This window comes from Furipterus horrens, unplaced genomic scaffold (assembly GCF_987537825.1).
Source record: "Furipterus horrens unplaced genomic scaffold, mFurHor1.1.pri manual_scaffold_10, whole genome shotgun sequence".
Classification (NCBI taxonomy): Eukaryota; Metazoa; Chordata; class Mammalia; order Chiroptera; family Furipteridae; genus Furipterus; species Furipterus horrens.
This window is the reverse complement of record NW_028327180.1, coordinates 73,612,180-73,632,682: the sequence shown is the minus strand read 5'-3', so window position 1 is coordinate 73,632,682 and position 20,503 is coordinate 73,612,180. Positions and strand designations below refer to the sequence as shown.

At 36.7% G+C, this 20,503-nt stretch overlaps 1 protein-coding gene across 2 annotated transcripts in view; it reads left to right on the top strand.

The window, feature by feature from the left end:
• ANKHD1 (ankyrin repeat and KH domain containing 1) overlaps positions 1 to 20,503 on the top strand; it is a 108,290-nt gene that overhangs the window by 36,744 nt on the left and 51,043 nt on the right. For both annotated transcript variants that reach the window (XM_090288172.1, XM_090288171.1), the window contains exon 10: positions 3,148 to 3,257. In XM_090288172.1, the coding sequence (XP_090144298.1) occupies positions 3,148 to 3,257 (110 nt within the window). The remainder of the gene's footprint in view (positions 1 to 3,147; positions 3,258 to 20,503) is intronic.

Here is a 20,503-nt window from a genome sequence, read left to right as displayed (position 1 = left end):
TGCTTAGTGACCATAGGCTTCTCATTGACTTTCTCTCTCCATGGAATGGTTTTATGGCTTCTGGAAGGGAGAGAGCCTAACTTCTAGTTAGCACAAGGTAAAGTGAAAGAGGGAGAGACTAAATTCTAGTCTCTCTTGCTAGTAACAGGAGGCGGGGATGACATTATAAGAGATCATAATTTCATACTTTTAAACCCATTCATTACTTGACATTTCTGAGTCTACATATACATACACACACTTACACAAAAGAACAAGTGGAAGTTTTACATTTTGGCAAAAGTACTAAACTTTTTAAATAATTTGTAATTTATACGTTGTTAAGCAATAATAATTGAGTAAAGTAAGAATATACCAAACAAATTGATTCAGTTAGATGTAAAACTTTATATATCCTTTAGAAATAATAAAAAAACTTTTAACCACATCTGATATATTGCTTAAAACTACATAAAGGAAAATAAGATATTTGGCAAAACTTGATTCGTCCTTTTTGGGCTTTCACTGTTAACATTAATTTGACTATAGCCCAGCCTCAATTCTTTTCTTTCAATTATTATTGAAATAATTTTTTTAATCCAGATGGTTAATAATTCAGATGATTGTTTAGATTTTGAATTAATGCACAAACCAGCCATCAAGCTGACCTCTTCCCTGACTCAAATACTAGTAATCACTATAGCTAGTGTATGCATTATTTCTTCATCATTTTCAGTGACTGTCTGTGTCCCAGTGAAGAGTCTTTCTCATGTCAGTTATACCTCAATTAAAACACTCTCTACCAGTGATATTAACTGGTCCCTATATAGTAAGGAATTACTAAACACATTATTATAGATATGGAAACAGATGCACGGTCATGTTACATATTTTCCCTAATGTAACCAAGCTAATAAGTGACAAAGCCAATATTCAGACTTAGAACTCCTAACGTTTTTTCTGTTACATCACCATTGATTCTCATACTGAGCTACTTTTGCTAACTTGAAGCATGTAGTTTTCAGAACTATCTTCAGGGTTTGAGAATCACTTTTTTAATGAGTACTAGTAAACATTCTTTTTTCCAGATTAGAGTGTAATGTATTTACATAAAGTTCTTCTTTTAGTGTAGCACTAAAGAAAAAGGCAATCGCTCTTTTAATTCATTGCCTATACAGGTTTGAAAAATGAAAAATCTTTTTTTGCTATGATATTTTTTCTAACATATAGAAAATGTAGTTTAATGAACCCTAAGAACACATCGCCAGCATTAACAACTTTGAATTTATGGCCAATCTCATTTCATCTGTATATTCTTCAATCTCCCATTATTTTTATAAAATTATTTTTATTTAAAATAAGCACTTTTAAAATTTTGCTGATATAAAGTAATTAACATCTGTCACCATACATAATTAACAAAAACATTTTTAAACTAAAATTTTAATTTTTTTAAATTTGAAAATTAGTTTAAAATAAATTTATTTTTGTAAATTAATTATCAATAAATATTTTAATATGTAGCTCTAAAAGATAATCTTTTACAAAGTAACAGTACTATTTCCTGCCTAAATTTTTAAAATAATAAGTTTAGTTTCATATTTTCCTGATAGTCTTATAAAAGTGTATGTTTGTGTTTAATGACTTTTTTGAATCAGTATTCAAATGAGATTCATATAATAACTATTAATCAATATGTCTCTTAAATCTCTTTTAATCTGTGGGCTTCCCTTCCATTTTTTTTTTTTTTTTTTTACTGCTTACAAGTTTTGGTTGAAGAAATGGAATGTTTATGTTTTAGGCTTTCTATGTGTAGCCTTTGCTAATTTTATCTCCATGATTTCATTTAATTTGTTTTTCTATCCCTTGGATTTTCTTGAAAGTAGTTAAATATGTATACTTAATTAAATGAGATATTGTGTGTGCATGTGTGTATGTGTGTGTTTACTGGACTGTAGGTATTTTTGTTATTATATTATTTATTATCTTGAGATAATAGATGTCCGATTGTCTTTCTTTTTGTAATATTAGCCATTGATGATCATTGCTTACATCCATTAATTCAGTAGGGGTAGCAAAGTGGTGATATTCTAAATTCTATTATTTCTTCCTTGTTTATTATCTGGAATATGTCTGTAAAGAGAAAGCTCCCCTCATGAACTATTTGATTACTCTTAAATGTAAATCGTAGGAATAACAGTATAAATGTTTGATTTTTTTTTCCCGCCCTTTATTTATCTTTCCAAAATAATGAGGTGATTCCCTAGCATCCTTCAGTAGTGACCAATGAAGTGTTTTTATTTTTTGATATGAACATTATTTTGAACTTTGGTTTTAAACATATGATGGCTTTTACTTCATCACCGTCCTCATTTTTATTGATTCAAAAATTGTCAGAAGGCAGAGTAATTGACTCTTTATGATTAATAAGATTATCCTTAAATCCTTTTGATATGATCTCATTGTAGTCTTTGAGGTTTCTTTGCTGTCTGATATGGCAAGGTATTTCATGTTCATCTTAGGCAGCTTCTGCCTCAGTCTTGGAACCAATCATTTTTCTAAGAAGCCCCCATTCTACTTAGTAAGAAAAGGTAGTTAGAGATTACTTTTTCTGCTTGGTCTGTCATTGTCTCTGGGCCTTTTTAGTTGGTCAGAGTTAGGAAATACTTAACTATTTTTATGGGTAAAATACATCATTAGTTCATGTTAGTGCTTCCAATTCAGAACCACAGAGTTTTTACTTAACAATCTCATATGTGTTTTCTTTCAACCATGCCAGAAATTTCACTTTTTACCAAAGGATTATTTGATTTACCACAATACCCATAGAACTGTCTTAGAACACAATCCAACACTAGCACCAATATGATTTCTGAAAACTGGTATTTTTTTGTTTTTGTAGCTCTTTTCTTTCTTAGTGTGTATCTTACTGGGGATGTGTAGGCAGATTTTACTATGTTTTAAAATCATTTGATACAGTTCCTTTTTGTGTAGCTAAAAGCATTTTTACAAAGCATATTTAAAGGAAAATTAGGACATTTAAAATACATACCAATATTTTTATACTTCAAATTTATCAGTTTCACCAAATTGCAAAATTGAACTATTTAATATAATTTATAATTCACAAAGTAAATGTATGATTTTATTTGTTTGTTTGTTTGCTAGGTGCTAATGTTCATGCTACAACAGCAACAGGAGACACAGCTTTAACCTATGCTTGTGAAAATGGACATACAGATGTTGCAGATGTTTTACTTCAAGCAGGGGCAGATTTAGTAAGATATTTTTAATTTCAAATATTTTTGTGTTAATTCTCATACATTTATTTTTAACATTTAGAAAAAAGCTAATCAAGATCTGTAGTTGCATGCTTTATTTTTTAAAAGATTGGCTATTGTTTCTAGTTTTGTTGCATTTATTAATTGTATTTAAAAATACTTGGTTTTTAATAAGGTGTACCATTTTATTCCTAGGTAAAACTATTAGTTTGTCTTTTCCTTTCACTCCAATCCCAATTGGCATTCCTAAACTTTTTAAATTGCCCTTTATTAGACGTATTATAAATTCAATAATATGTTTACAGAATAGAATAATTTGTCAAATCACTTTGAGTGATATTTTTTTGTTTATTTCTTTAATTGAACTTTTAAAACAAAGCTAACATTATTAAAGCAATCTATTATTTTTCTTTTTTTTTTTTTAAGATTTTATTCATTTTTAGAGAGAGGAAGGAAGGGAGAGAAAGAGGGAGAGTAACACTGATGTGTGAGAGATACATCAATTGGTTGCCTCTTGCACACCCCCAATTAGGGACCTGGCCAGCATTCCAGGTATATGTCTTGACTGGAAATCGAACTGGCAACCTTTTGGTTCGCCAGCCATCAGCACTCAATCCACTGAGCCACGCCAGCCAGGGTTGGTTTTAGTATTTTTTTGTTTGTTTGTTTTAGCATTTTCTACTTTGGCTTTTTGAAGTTTCAAATTAGACGGTAGATTCATATGTGTAATATTGTTTACAACTATGGAAATTATAAATCATATCCCACTTAAAGGTTTATTCTTCATGCTGAAATGTGTGCTTTGATTCATTTTTATTTTGTTAAGGTACTTTAAACTGCTTTCTAAAGTTTCTCACAGAATTCCCTTATATATTTCATAAAAATTTTTGAGATATGTTGTAATGAATCAAGTTTATTAGTTTTAGTTATTTAGAAAAAACTGTGCAAGTATTGCCTTTTAAACAATTTCCAATAACACACATTCCAAAACAGATACCTGAGATTGTTAGAAAATATAATTATTGAATAAGGTAAATGTATAGTATAATTATGCCATTTATTATTACTGTTACAAATATTAAATATTAATGACACTAGCATTCATTCTCATTAAGTAGGATCTTCCACATCAGTTAGAATTTCTGGTGTACTTTTTTTATTTAAGAATTATACAGATGACTATAAGTAGATCTCAATCTTCTGCCTTCTTTCTATATCTTTTTCCTTTTTTAGAGTTGCTTTGGGTCATTTGTAAAAATTAAGAATTGGAGTATTTCACCACTTGAAATGAAGAAATAGGGTAGATTATAAAAATTTAGATGCTGTAAACAAATTTAATACTCTTATCCTCCAAATTCTTACTGAATTCTCTCTTTTTCTTCCATGTTTCTGCAGCAAAGTCACTTTCTTAACCTGTTTGTTGAGTTTTTCCGAATATATTAAATAGGAGAAAGAGGGACTGTCTGTTAAATGTGCTCTAATGTATAGCAAAATCTTACTGATTTTAACTGAGTTAGGAATCTGTTATGAAATATTTTCAAATGGTTTATTTGTATAGTCTTCTGAAATTAGGTAGTTGTGATTAGAGTTCTTTTTAATTGCATTAAATGAACAAATAGAAAGATTTGAATGTACCATATTATTTTATATTCAAAATATAAGATTTAAGAATTGGCTCAGATAAATATATATCTTAATTAAATATAAAGGCTATACTAATATAAAGGTAATACTGTTATTTTAACATAGGTATTAATATTTATTTTTATATTTTGCCAGTGTGTTTTTTTCATAATTTTCATATTATTACATAGTCTATATGTTTATAACTCTTCCATCAAATTAATGAACCATAACCATTCACTTATTATTGAACTTTAGACTTTCTTTTCATTTTTCACTGTTGTACTGTTAGAATTAATAGCTTCATATGCATAACTTTTTCTTTTTTTCTTCTTTTGAATTATTAGGTAGATTTAAAAAACATATTGCCTAGTCCATGCGTTTGCACTCTGTGGAAGACATTTCCACTTTAATACTAGTTTTTTTCCTAATTATATATTCTTCAGAGAGGATGTGGAAAGTAAAAGAAAGTATAGTAAGTTTGGTATTCAAAACCTATAAATAAACTTTGTAATTTCAGGCTTTACTGTAAGCCCAGTAGAGAAAAAAAACAGCTAGTCAAACACTAGAAGTGAGTAAAGCAGGCCTATCAGTACGAGTCCTGAAAAAAATGATTAATAATTATTGCTAGCTGGATATAACAAGGCATTAGCATCTTTCTTGTCCTTCATTCTTTGTTTCCACCTCCTAGTATCTGTTTTGGGCTATAGTAATTTCCTCCTGTAGTTTCCAGATGGAAGACTCTCTACTTTCATTGCATGGAGTGGAGATATAGTCCATCCCTGGCATTCCATGGGTGTGCTCTTGATATCTAGGCTTGCTAGTTCTTTAAGTTAAATAGATGTTTTTGTGGGCTGGTTGAGAACCTTCATTTTTGGGAACTGTTTTTATACTCAGTTTTAAATAAAGATGTACAAGTAAACCTTTGGCACACAATTGGGACCAACCCTCAAGACTTAATTAGATTTTAGAGTAACTTCTGCTATAATTTAAGGGTTTTTTTTTTCCCTTTTATCTTTTTTAAATATTTTATTTTATTTTATTTACTTATTTTTTAGATTTTATTTATTCATTGTCAGAGAGAGGGGAAGGGAGGGAGAAAGAGGGAGAAAAATATCAATGTGTGGTTGCCTCCTGTGCGTCCCCAACTGGGGACCCGACCTGCAACCCAGGCACATGCCCTAACCGGGAATTGAACCGGTGACCCCCTGGTTCACAAGCCAGCACTCAATCCACAGAGCCACACTGGCCATGGCATAATTTAAGGTTTTGATATTGTAATTTTTAAAAGTTTAAAAGTTATTTCCCATTCTTTAAAATATCTGCACCAGAATTAGTTAAGATATTAATTATGGTTTAAAATTTTTTCAAGCAACAATTTGATTTTCTTGTATTGTTTCATGAGATGAAGCTAAGTTTTAGGGCTTTTCATTCTAAATATGTGGTAGGTATAAGTTAGAATGTATTTTAAATGAAATCTAGAAAATTTCTTATTTATTGCTTTTAAAAAATTTATAGCCAGAACAAATGGCATACTGGAGCATTTTCAGGTAGATTCTCGAAATAAGTGCATCTTCTAATTTCAAATTTCATGTTTTTCTAGTTTTAAAATATTTTAAAATATTTATAGATAGTTCCAGTTAAAAGCGCACTGAATATCCATCATATTTAGAGATTATAGATTGATATGTAGCTTATCTAACTTTTTAATAATTTCGTAAATTTGAATAATCCTTTGAGCTAGTTTAGGTTTTTTTTAATCCTCATCTGAGGACATGCTTATTAATTTTAGAGAGGGGGAACATAGGGAGAGAAACATCAACGTGAGAGAGAAACATTAGATAGGTTTCCTCTTGCATGTGCCCCAACTGGGGATCAAACCCAGAGCCCATGTATGTGCCCTAATGGGGCATCAAAGCAAACCCACAACTTTTCAGTTTACAGGATGACTCTTCAACCAGCTGAGCCACATGTGCTCTTAAATAGGCCACTTAAAATGTTCTTTTTGAAAAACAATAATTAAATTAAAAGTTGTCCATCGATACCAGAGATTTTTTAAAGTTCTCCTTGTATAGCATTCAGAATCATTTTAACTACTCTGTAAGCACTGAGCTTGCTCTGTAAGCAGAGGAGCCCTGAACAAATAACCTGATTCATATCTTCTTGCTATTTGTATTTCTTATTACCACCATAATGGGACTTATCATGCATTAAAGTAAATATTATTCCTTTTTTTTTCTCTGCATGGCATCTTTGTTTATTGGGCCCAGGTGTGGTTTTTGTTTGTTTAATAGATAAAAGTTATTAGTCCCTAAAATGCAGTTAATTTAGTAAGGCTATCTCAATAAAGAATAATCTGGCATTATAATGCTAAATCATTATCTCTTCCACCGTAAGTCTTTCCTACCTAAATATTGCCAAAAAAGTAGGAAGCTTTTTCTCAAAATGGATTTTTGTTTTAAGTAAACTACTTCCTCCTCCCTTGTGGAATACTAAGTCAAGAATATAGTCTCTCCTGTTATCTTTGGAATTATTAAATGATAAATTTATTCTTCTTTTGCTGCAAGAAAAGTTTATTTCAAGTAGCAGGGGAAACTTGTGTTACATCGTCTTCCTTTCATGTTTTATGTCTTAAAACTTTTCAGAATTTCCTTTGTTTAGATTTTTTTCAGCTTTGACTTTCAAGTCTATATAAGAACTGAAAAACAAGGAATTTAAAATACCACTTTACTTTAAGATGTTTGTCACCTTGAAGATAGGGGTGGAAGAGGAAGAGGATCCCCAAGGACAGGAGATAGAACATAGTTTCTTTATGCTCATAATGAAACTGCTTTATATATAATGGGTCAGAGGAAATAAATGGAACCAACCTAAAGAAGTACGGTAGGCACACAGTGTTGCTAATTATGGAGTCCTTTTTGTTTTTTTTTAATTGATTTTTTTTTTGGTGGCGGGAGAGAAACATTGATTTGTTGTTCCACACACTTATGCATTCATTGGTTGTCTTTTGTATGTGCCCTGACTGGGGGTTGAACCCACAACCTTAGTGTATTGGGATGACACCCTAATCAACTGAAATACCTAACCAGGGAGTCTTTGCTATATTGAATAGTTGGTCCTGTGTCGATTAGTTATTTTTCTCATTATTGTGACTGAGTTTTTATTTAACAAAACCTTAAAATTACTTGAAAAATACATGTTTTAAAAAACTTGCAAGTAGTTAATACCTTTACATGGTTCAAAATTCACAAAGTATAAAAATGTTTGGGGACCCAGTTTCTGTCTCTATTGGCAATTAATGTTGTTTATTTCTTAAATTGTTCCAGAGATAATTTATGTATGAATGATGAAAAGTCACATATATTGAAAGAAACATTCTTATCAGTGTTTAATTCTTTGTATAATTTCTTACTGAGATAGAATTTGGTTTTTATTATACTGATTTTCTCTGTAGTGTTGATCATAGCTTTTAAGGGTTTATTATTTTTAACGTTTTAATAAAAATTGGAACATTTTTGCTCTGATGAGGAAATTGGGCCCTTTGAGTATGTCACAGTAGTCTATCACTGATTTTCTTCCTTAACCGTAAAGTGTAGGCCCTCTGACCCTTGTTGCTTTTTCCTTGGACTGTATTCTACCAGCCAAATGAACTTCCAGGTGGGCATTTTCCTAGAATAACTGAACTAATGGAAACTTTAGCGTCCTCTGATTCTTATTCCTGGAATTTATCTTCTTAAAATGAGATTTGATATGGACTTCCCTTAAAGGAGGGGAAAAAATGAAGAATCAATTTGATATTTATATTAAATCTTATGAAATTGAAATGTGGACAAGGTCCTCTTTTTATAAGATTTTTTTTTTAACTTAATATGTTTTATGTCCTCTGGACATTTCTCTACACCCAAGTATTTGTATCTTCTATGTATGTTGCCTATACGTGTGTCTATTTTTATATGAGTGGATTTGTTAGCACACATATATCCTGCAACTTTTTCCTTATTAATATTTTTCTATGTCAGTTCCTATGGATTTATCATTCCTTTTCAGTTATTTATTCCTTAAATAGTTATTTATTCACAAACACTTGGGTTATTAGGTTTAAATATTACAAATGGTGCTGCACTAAATATTGTTTAGATATTTACATCTTTTCTGTTTTTGTGAATATATCTATAGGGATAAATTCCTAGAAGTGGAATTCTGGTTATCAAAGGGCCCACATCTAAAATTTTGATAGCTGCTGCCAGATTGGTCAAAAATGTTGAGCCAGTCTATACTTCTATTAATAATTGAGACTTCCTAATGCCCAACATTCTTTTTAACATGAGTTATATTGATTTATCTCTTTACCTACATCCTTCCTTCCTTCGTTCCTATCTTTCCTTCTTTCTCGATGGCTTAATTTTCTAATCTTTGATCATAGTCCCATGTTTGTTTTAACTAAAAATTCTCCCTATGTTGCAAGTATCCCTATGAGCTTCTCATCAATTGCTCCCAAAACTTTGAACTGTAAAACACAGGTATGAAGTTATTTTCTGGAAGGATATTCATAAATCATTTTCAAATGCAGATTTTGAAATCTTTTGTTAATTTCTTTAAAGAACAAATATATTTTAAAAATCAATTATTCAGACAATATCTGTTGACTTCATTATGAAAGAGAATAAATGTGTCATCTACCATAGGAGTTTCAGGAGTTTTATTTTTTACATTACAGTGGTTTTATAACATTTACATTCTGTTTTATGACACTTCCTGCCAGTTCTTTAACTGTATATTTAGGTGGAGTCAGTTTTGCTACTCTTTCATATTATGTATCTTTTTAACCTGAGTACCTGAATTGACTCATCTTTTGTCTGGCTGATACTGATATTTGTATTTGAATTTACTCCCCTCCCCTGGGGAAAAGAAAAAGAAGTTCTCATGTGCTTGCATTTTTGAGACTACTGTATGTTGTATTTATAAATGAGTATCACCATATATAAAATTATTGAATCACTTGCTTTTTCCCCTCAAAATTCTAAGCACTCTATTCTCTGTCTTGCAGTATTGAATATTGCCACAACCTGCTAGACTGTTCCCCATTGTATGAAGTAATTTCCTATTTCTCCCTGGATTATAATAGGATTCTTCCATTACATTTAAACCTCTGTGATTTTACCAGGATGCGTCTTGGTGTTTATTATTCTACATTAATTTTACCTGGAAAACTGAGCTTTTTAACTGAAGTTTTGTGGGTTTTTTTAAGTATCTTTTATTGCTTATGCTGTTAATAGTTGTCCCAATTGTTTTTCCCTTTGCTCCCCTCTCCCCAGTACCCCTCTTCCCTCCAGCAGTCCCACCCCTCTTATTTCATGCCATGGGTCGTGCCTGTATGTTTTTTGGCTTCTCCTTTTCATAGACTATTCTTAACATCCCCCTATCTATTTTGTACCTACCAATTATGCTTCTTAGTCCCTGCACCATTTCCCCATTTCTCCCCCTTCCCCCTCCCAGTTTATAACCCTCCAAATGATTCCCAAACCTATGATTCTGTTCCTATTCTGGTTGTTTGCTTAGTTTGTTTTTGTTTTTATTTTTTAGATTTTGTTGATAGTTGTGACTTTGTTGTCATTTTAATGTTCATAGTTTTATCTACTCTTTCTTAAATAAGACTCTTTAACATTTCATATAATAATGGTTTGGTGATGATGAACTCCTTTAGGTTTACCTTGTCTGGGAAGCACTTCATCTGCCCTTCCATTCTAAATGATAGCCTTGCTGGATAAAGTAATCTTGGTTGTAGGTCCTTGCTTTTCATCACTTTTGAATACTTCTTGCCAGTCCCTTCTTGCCTGCAAAGTTTCTTTTGAGAAATCACCTGATAGTCTTATAGGGACCCCTTTGTAGGTAACTCTCTTCTTTTCTCTTGCTGCTTTTAAGATTCTCTCTTTATCTTGAACCTTTGGCATTTTAATTATGATGTGTCTTGGTGTGGTCCTCTTGGAATCTAGCTTATTTGGGACTTTCTGCTTTCTGGACTTGTATGTCTATTTCCTTCACCAAATTTTGAAAGTTTTCCTTCATTATTTTTTCACATAAGATTTCGACTTCTTGCTCTTCCTTTTCTCCTTCTGGCACCCCTATGATTCGGATGTTGGCATGTTTCAAGTTGTCCCAGAGGCTCCTAAGCCTATTCTCATTTTTTTTTTTTTTTTTTTTTTTTTTTATTTTGGTTTTTCAATTACAGTTGTCCCCTTTTCCCCCAATTTCTCTCCCCCACCCAGCCCACCCCCTCTCCCGCAATCATATCCCTCCCCGCTGTCCATGTCCATGAGTCCTTCATACAGGCTCTTTAATTAAACCCTTCCCTTACTTATCCCCCTTCTCTCCCTCTCCCCTCCCCCCTATTGACTGCTACTCTGCTTTTTGTTCTATTTAGTTCCTTTGTCTGTGTTGTTCTTTAGTTTCCTGTATTAGGTGATATCATATGGTATTTTTCTTTCTTTGCCTGGCTTATTTCACTAAGCATAATTCTCTCTAGTTCCATCCATGTTGTTGCAAATGGTAGGAGTTCCTTCTTTCTTTCTGCTACATAGTATTCCATTGTGTAAATGTACCACAGTTTTTTGATCCACTCATCTACAGATGGGCACTTAGGTTGTTTCCAGCACTTAGCTATTGTAAACAGTGCTGCTATGAACATAGGGGTGCATAAGTTCTTTTGAATTGGTGTTTCAAGATTCTTCGGGTATAATCCTAGTAGTGGAGTCGCTGGTTCAAAAGGCAGTTTCATTTTTAATCTTTTGAGGTAATTCCATACTGTTCTCCATAGTGGTTGCACCAGTCTGCATTCCCACCAACAGTGCAGTAGGGTTCCCGTTTCTCCACATCCTCGCCAGCACTTGTTGCTTGTTGATTTGTTGATGATGGCCATTCTGACTGGTGTAAGGTGGTATCTCATTGTGGTTTTTATTTGCATCTCCCTGATGGCTAATGATGTTGAGCATTTTTTCATGTGTCTATGGACCTTCTGTATGTCCTCTTCGGAGAAGTGTTTGTTCAGGTCCCTTGCCCATTTTTTAATTGGGTTGTTTGTTTTCTTGATGTTGAGTCGTATCAGCTCTTTATATATTTTGGATATCAGTCCCCTGTCTGTGATGTCATTGGCAAATATGTTTTCCCATATGGTTGGTTTCCTTTTCAATTTGCTGTTGTTTTCTTTTGCTGAGCAGAAACTCTTCAGTTTGATGTAATCCCATTTATTTATTTTTTCCTTTATTTCTCTTGCTTTAGGAGATGTATCCGTGAAGAGATTGTTACGTGAGATATCTGATATTTTCTTGCCTATGTTTTCCTCTAGGACTTTTATGGTGTCACGGCTTACATTTAAGTCTTTGATCCATCTTGAGTTTATTCTCGTGTGTGGTGTAAGTTGGTGGTCTAGTTTCATTTTTTTGCAGGTCCCTATCCAGTTCTCCCAGCACCATTTGTTAAAGAGGCTCTTCTCACTCCATTTTATGTTCCTTCCTCCTTTATCAAAGATTAGTTGACCATAGAGGCCTGGGTTTATTTCTGGACTCTCTATTCTGTTCCACTGATCTATATGTCTGTTCTTATGCCAGTACCATACTGTTTTGATTACAGTGGCTTTGTAGTATTGTTTGATATCTGGTGTTGTGATTCCTCCTGCTGTGTTCTTCTGTCTCAAGATTGCTTTTGCTATTCGGGGTCTTTTTTGGTTCCATATGAATTTATGGAGTATTTGTTCTAGGTCTGTGAAATATGTCATTGGTATTTTAATAGGGATTGCATTGAATTTGTAAATTGCTTTGGGTAGTATGGCCATTTTGATGATGTTGATTCTTCCCATCCAAGAACATGGTATTTGCTTCCATTTATTTGTTTCTTCCTTAATTTCTTTCTTCAATGTTATGTAATTTTCAGAGTACAGGTCTTTTATCTCTTTGGTTAAGTTTACTCCTAGGTACTTTATTTTTCTTGTTGCTATAGTAAATGGTATTTTCTTTTTTGTCTCTGTCTCTGCTATTTTATTGTTGGTGTACAGAAATGCCTTGGATTTCTGTATATTTATTTTGTACCCTGCGATTTTGCCAAATTCACTTATTATATTGAGTAGTCTTTTAGTGGAGTTTATAGGATTTTCTAGGTATACTATCATATCATCTGCATATAATGAAAGTTTCACTTCCTCTTTCCCAATTTGGATTCCTTTTATTTCTTTTTCTTGTCTGATTGCTGTGGCTAGGACTTCCAACACTATGTTGAAAAGGAGTGGAGAGAGTGGACAACCTTGTCTCGTTCCTGAGTTCAGGGGGAATGCTTTCAGTTTTTGTCCATTGAGTATGATGTTGGCCTCAGGCTTCTCATATATAGCCTTAATTATGTTAAGATATGCTCCCTTTATTCCCATTTTGCTGAGTGTTTTCATCATAAATGGGTGTTGAACTTTATCAAATGCTTTTTCTGCATCTATTGATATGATCATGTGATTTTTGTCTTTCATTCTGTTTAGGTGATGTATTATATTTATTGATTTGCGAATATTAAACCATCCTTGCATCCCTGGAATGAAGCCCACTTGATCATGATGTATGATCTTTTTGATGTGTTGCTGGATCCTGTTTGCCAATATTTTATTGAGGATTTTAGCATCGATGTTCATCAGTGATATTGGCCTGTAGTTTTCTTTCTTTGTTGTGTCTTGACCTGGTTTGGGGATTAGGATAATACTGGCTTCATAGAAAGAGTTTGGGATTTTCCCTTCTTCTTGGATTTTTTGGAACAGTTTGAGGAGGATAGGAGTTAGTTCTTCCCTGAATGTTTTGTAGAATTCGCCTGTGAAGCCATCCGGTCCAGGGCTTTTGTGTGCCGGGAGATTTTGGATTACTGTTTCAATTTCCTTCTTTGTTATTGGTCTGTTGAGACTTTCCACTTCTTCTTGATTCAGTTTTGGAAGGTTGTATGTTTCTAGAAATTTGTCCATTTCTTCTAGATTGTCAAATTTCTTGTCATACAGTTGTCTGAAGTAATTTCTAACTATCATTTGTATTTCTGAGGTATCAGTCGTGATTTCTCCTCTTTCATTTCTGATTTTGTTTATTTGTGTCTTCTCTCTTTTTTTCTTGATTAGACTGGCTAGAGGCTTGTCGATTTTGTTGATTTTTTCGAAGAACCAGCTCCTAGTTTCGTTGATCTTTTGGATTGTTTGTTTAGTCTCTATGTCATTTAGTTCTGCTCTGATCTTGATGATTTCATTCCTTCTTCTTGCCCTAGGCTTTGTTTGTTGTTGTTGTTCTAGTTCTTGTAGCATTGTGGTTAGGTTTTTTATTTGAGATTCTTCTAGCCTTTTCAGATATGCCTGTATTGCTATAAACTTCCCTCTCAGGACTGCTTTTGCTGTGTCCCACAGGTTTTGGGTTGTTGTGTGCTCATTATCATTAGTTTCTAGAAATTTCTTGATTGCTTCTTTGATGTCATTGTTAGCCCATTCATTATTTAATAGCATGTTATTCAATCTCCATGAGTTTGGGTGTCTTTGATTTTTTTCTCTGAGGTTGATTTCTAGTTTCAAGGCATTGTGATCTGAAAAGATGCTTGATATGATTTCAATTTTCTTGAATTTGTTGAGGCTTGTTTTGTGACCTATCATGTGGTCTATCTTTGAAAATGTCCCATGTGCACTTGAAAAGAATGTATATTTTGCTTCTTTGGGGTGAAAAGTTCTATATATATCAGTTAGATCCATGTGGTTTAGTGTGTTGTTCAATGCCTGTATATCCTTGGTGTTTCTTTGCTTTGATGATCTGTCTATTGTTGATAATGGAGTGTTGAAGTCCCCTACTATGAGTGTGTTGTTGTTGATATCCTTTTTGTGGTCTTCTAGTATTTGCTTTATGTATTTGGGTGCTCCTATGTTGGGTGCATATATGTTTATCAAAGTCATATCTTCTTGATGGATTGTTCCTTTAAGTATTATGAAATGTCCTTCTTTGTCTCTTTTTATTGTCCTTGCTTTGAAATCCATTTTGTCTGATATGAGAACTGCTACCCCGGCTTTTTTTTCCGGTCCGTTTGCTTGGAATATTTTTTTATATCCCTTTACTTTCAGTCTGTGTAAATCTTTTGTTTTGAGGTGTGTTTCTTGTAGACAGCAAATATGTGGGTCCTGTTTTCTTATCCATTCCGTTACCCTATGTCTTTTAATTGGAGCATTTAATCCATTTACATTTAAGGTTATTATTGACGTGTATTTATTCATTTCCCTTTGTACCTCTGTTCCTCTCCTCTCTTGTTTTTTCCTAGAACAGTCCCTTTAGCATCTCTTGCAATGCTGGTTTGGTGGAGATGTATTCTTTCAGTCTTCCTTTGTCTGAGAAACTCCTTATTTCACCTTCTATTTTGAATGAGAGCCTTGCTGGGTAGAGTATTCTTGGTTGTAGGCCTTTGTTTTTCATTGCTTGAAATATTTTTGACCATTCCCTTCTGGCTTGTAATGTTTCTGTTGAGAAATCAGTTGATAGCCTTATCGGAGCTCCCTTGTATGTTATTTGCTGCTTTTCTCTTGCTGCTTTTAGGATTCTCTCTTTGTCTTGGAATGTTGCCATTTTAACTATGATGTGCCTTGGAGTGGGTTTTTGGGGGTTCCTCTTGATTGGAACTCTCAGTGCTTCTTGGACTTGCATAGCTTTTCCTCTCATCAGGTTCGGAAAATTTTCTGTCACTATTTCTCCTATCAGATTTTCAATTCCATGTTCCTTCTTCCTCTCGTATTCCGATGATCCTTAAATTATTTTTCCTAATGCTATCCTGTAATTCCCTTACATCTTGTTCATATTTTTTCAATCGTTTTTCATTTTGCTGTATTGTCTGGGAGTTTTTCTCTACATTATCTTCTAACTCACTAATCCGATCTTCTGCTTCGTTTAGTCTGCTTTTGACTGATTCTACTGTGTTTTTCAGTTCAGAGATTGTATTCTTAAGTTCTTCCTGGTTCTTGTTAACGATTTCTATGTCTTTTTTTATGCTGGTGTAGTTCTCTGCCAGTTCCCTGTAATTTTCTTGGAGCTGCTGGTAACTTCCTTGAAGGTTGTCATAGTTGATTTTAAGGATGTCGAGTATATTGAGCTTCTTTACCACCATTGTTTTGAATTCCATGTCTGACATTTGGGCTATGTCTATTTCGTCTATCTCTCTTTCTGAGGATTCCTCTTTTCTTTTCATTGAGGGGTTATTTTTGCGTCTTACCATGTTGGATTCTTTTTGTTTTTATTTATTTATTTATTTATTTATCTATTTATTTATTGGGGGGGTAGTCTGCTTTGACTTCCCTCCTTTGTGGTGTAATATTCTTTATCGAAGGTCTGGGAGTTTCAGTGGTGCAGTCTCTTTGATATCCTGAGCCTGATGGTCTTAAGTTACCCTTTATGTCGTTTGTTTATGGTGTTCGGTTATATTTCAGATGTTCTTTGATAGGATCTTCCTTCTGGCTACTTGGTTGAGAGTCACTCTATCTGCTTTGTCTTGAGTTCTTTTGTGGATATGCTGTTAAAGACATAAACACACAGCCCAGGCAGGAGACCCACACCCTCAGAAAGTATCCCCCACTCTATCCTGCTATCGTTAGCCAACTAGCCCGTATTAATATAAATGTAAAGAGATTTGAGCTTTTATACTATAAGAAGAATAGATACGAGTTGTTTTTGGGGAGGAAAAATATAATTTTTGATAGAGGGGTTGATAGATTAATAATAGTTGAGACTGTGCAAGCCAGTTAGTAATATTTACATTGTATGTTAAGAAAAATAGAAGAAAAGGATAGAAAAATACTTAGTATAGTAAGAAAGTGGGATTGTATTGTATTTGGGTTTATATAGTAATTATATTGTATTATTTAAAGTAATAGGGGGGCTAAGCTAGACACACAAACGAATAAACCACTATTAAAGAGAAAGGATGAGAAGGAGAGGTTATATGCAACACGTTAGAGATAAAGTTTGTTATTATTGGAAGAGGTGGAGGAAAAACACTCCCCCAAAAAATCCCCAAGAAAATAGGAGAAAGAAAAGAAGAAAGAGAGAAAGAGAAGAAAATAAAAAATTTACCACAACCCCCCCCAAAAAACCCCAAAAGGTTAGCAAGAAAGGAACAAAGAAAGATAGAAAAGAAAGAATACAGAAGAAAGAAAAAAGAGAGAGAAAAAAAAATTGAACCAAAAAAAAAAAAAATATATATATATATATATATATACCCCCCAAAACCCCCCCAAAAAAAAACCCCAGGAAAAGAATAAAGAAAGAAGGAAAGAAAAGAAATTATTAAGAAGAAAGAAAGAACAAGGGAGAAAAAATTTGGGAGAAAAAATTTGGAGAAAAAAAAAAACGATGTTTTTACTGCGTTTTAGCCTTGGTGTGTTGCCTTCTTTTTCTGGGTCCGCAGCTGGTCTAGTGTGGCAGGTCAGAGGTTCTTGTTCTTTTGCCGGACTGGTGTGCGCACCCGGTTGCCGCTATGGTGCGCGCCCGCGATTGCCGGCGCGGCGCGCTACCTTGCTGCCCGCTGTAGCCAGTTGAGGTGCCCTTGCGCGTAAGCCCCTGCGCGCTCTGACGGCCCGAGAGTTTGCCCCGCGGTTGGAGCCCACTGCTGCCGGGCCGCGGTGGTTCCCTGTTCGTGCCAAGGTGTCTCTGTCCGCACGGGCGGCCCGAGCGCTTTCCCCGGGATTGGCTCCTTCTTTCGCTGGGGCGCGGCAGTTCCCCGTTCGCGCCGAGGTGACCCTGCCCGCGCGGACGGCCCGAGCGCTTTCCCCGGGATTGGCTCCTTCTTTCGCTGGGGCGCGGCAGTTCCCCGTTCGCGCCGAGGTGACCCTGCCCGCGCGGACGGCCCGAGCGCTTTCCCCGGGATTGGCTCCTTCTTTCGCTGGGGCGCGGCAGTTCCCCGTTCGCGCCGAGGTGACCCTGCCCGCGCGGACGGCCCGAGCGCTTTCCCCGGGATTGGCTCCTTCTTTCGCTGGGGCGCGGCAGTTCCCCGTTCGCGCCGAGGTGACCCTGCCCGCGCGGACGGCCCGAGCGCTTTCCCCGGGATTGGCTCCTTCTTTCGCTGGGGCGCGGCAGTTCCCCGTTCGCGCCGAGGTGACCCTGCCCGCGCGGACGGCCCGAGCGCTTTCCCCGGGATTGGCTCCTTCTTTCGCTGGGCCGCGGCGGTTCCCCGTTTGCGCCAAGGTGACCCTGCCCGCACAGGCGGCCAGAGAGCTCCCACTGACCCCGGGCTGAGGTGCTTTCACGCTCGCACGCTGCCCCGTGCCCTCAGTCCCGCTGAGCCGAGCTCCGGGAGTTGGTCTCTCGCCTCTTAGGGCAGGGCCAGGGACACTTGCGCTCAGTGGAATCGAGCGTCCGTGGGTCGCCGCCTCTCGCTGTTCCCGTGCTGCAGCCGCCCGCCTTCCCTCACCCGTCTGGGCGGGCACAAACAGAGCCTGCGCTAGTGGTCTGCTTTCCGGCCTGGGGCCCTACGCCCACGGGAGCTGTCTAGGGGTGTCTGTGCACAGTCCTCTGCGTGTTCAGTGGGCCCTCCCTGTGCCCGTTGGGGCACTGATCTTATGTCCGTTGGGGAATGTCCGAGGGACGCCTGGACTCACGGCCCCGCGCACCTGGGCCAGTGAATGAGAGCACTTCCCTATGTGCGCCCCCGCGACCCAATGGTAGGGTTGAGGAGTGGATTAGCGCGCCCCTGCGCCTGGGCTCCTCCAGAACGGCCTACCCCACCCAAACTTTCCTCCCGTCTCCACCATCCACTAGAGAAAAATATAAAGGAGAATTATGTTCTCACTTGCCCGGTAGCACGCTGTCTCCTGTCCTTCAGCGCCAATGCCACTTGGTCGAGTCCCGTCTCTGCCAGCGGGCAGAGATCCGCTCTCCGCCTGACTCCTCTCTGGGGTAGCCTGTGGTCGCCAAAAATCCTTTGTGTGCTTCCCGCCACAGCTCAGGCAGCCGCCCCAGTCAGGAATCCCGTTTCGTCCCCTTTTTCTCCGCTATCCTCACTAAACAGGTTGTTCCCAGGTGGATTTTCTCTAATCCAACAGTGCCTTGGCTCAACTCCCGCCAATGTCCAGCTGCTCACTGAGATGTTCTGTCTGCAATTAGACCAAACTGTAGACGGGTCTCCGGAGCCTAAAACCGCAACCTCTCCTCACTCCTCCGCCATCTTACCTCCCCTATTCTCATTTTCTTTCAATTTTTGTTTCTACAGTCTGTACTGGTTGACTGTTTATTTCTTCCTTATGTTCTAAATCATAGATTTGAAACCCAGTTTCCTTTCCTTCACCTTTGGTTTCACATGGGTTTTCCTTTGTTTCACTTAGCCTAGCCTTCACTTCCTCCCTTCTGCATTGGCCGTATTCAAGCATATCTGTCACGTCTATGAGAATCTTTGTCACCAGTGTTTTGAATTCTGCATCTGTTAGGTTGGCTATCTCCTCATCACTTGGTTCTCCCATTGGAACCTTGATCTGTTTCCTCTTTTAGGCCATACTTCTCTGTCTCAATTTGACAGGCTCCTGTGTATGCCTCTGTGTCTTAGGTAGAGCTTTCTCACCTGTTACCTTTAAGGGGCAGAGCCTTAGGTATTCATTAGTATGGGGCGACCCATTTCACCATGTTGTGGCACTGTATATGGGGGAGGGGTCTGAGAGGGAACAATGCTGCTTGCTCAGCACTGGCCCCTTTTCCAGGCGCCTCTCACACTTCCCATATGGGACTGGTGCCTTTCTTGCTGTTGCCCTGGCCATGGTTCGCAGAGTGGGTGGGTCTGTGGACGTTCTAGGACTGTGGGGGCCTCTAAACAAATAGACTCTGCTGAGAGGCCGGCAGTTTCTGCCTCAGCCCCAAGCCCCCACTGATTTTCACAGTCAGAAGCAAAGTGGCTTTATTTTCCCTGGTGCTGGAACTATGAGCTGTGCGATCTGGTCTAGTGCAGGGAGTGCTCCCCAGGTGTCCCTCCCTACTTTTTAAAATGTGTGACTGTGCTTTTTGCCGGTATGCTGCTGCCGCTGCGTCCACTCCACCCAGGTTCCACCCCCCACCCCACCTGTCTGGATGAGTATTTCTTCTTTATATCTTTGTTGGACTTCCATGCAGCTCAGTATTCTGGAACTTCTGATTGTCGCCAGTTTTGAGGTAGTTGTATTCCTTCTTAGTTGTGGAGGGAGACACAGCATGTCTATCTTCACCTCCATCTTGGCCAGAAGTTAACTAAAGATTTTTGCTCTTGTTGCACCTCCTCCTTCTCCTCTTCCTTCTCTGTCTCCTCCTCCAGTTTTATTTCATTATATCTTTGAATACTTCTTATTTTATTCTGTTTTCATCTGGGATGTTTATTATCCATAGTTTGGACCTCCCCTATTTGTATTATCTTAATTCTTTTTATTTTTCCTTTTCCTCTGCATTATTTCTCTCTCCAGGTCATCTTCCAGGTCACAATTTTTTCTGTATACCTGTTGCTTCTAGTGTGGTTTTCATGGTTTTATCATTACTTAGCTTCTTCTGCTCTTCCAGCTCGCTTTTAAATCTCCTCTTGCTATTATATCACTCTGTTGAGGTATTTAAAGAATTTTTGTTCTCTTTAATTTATTT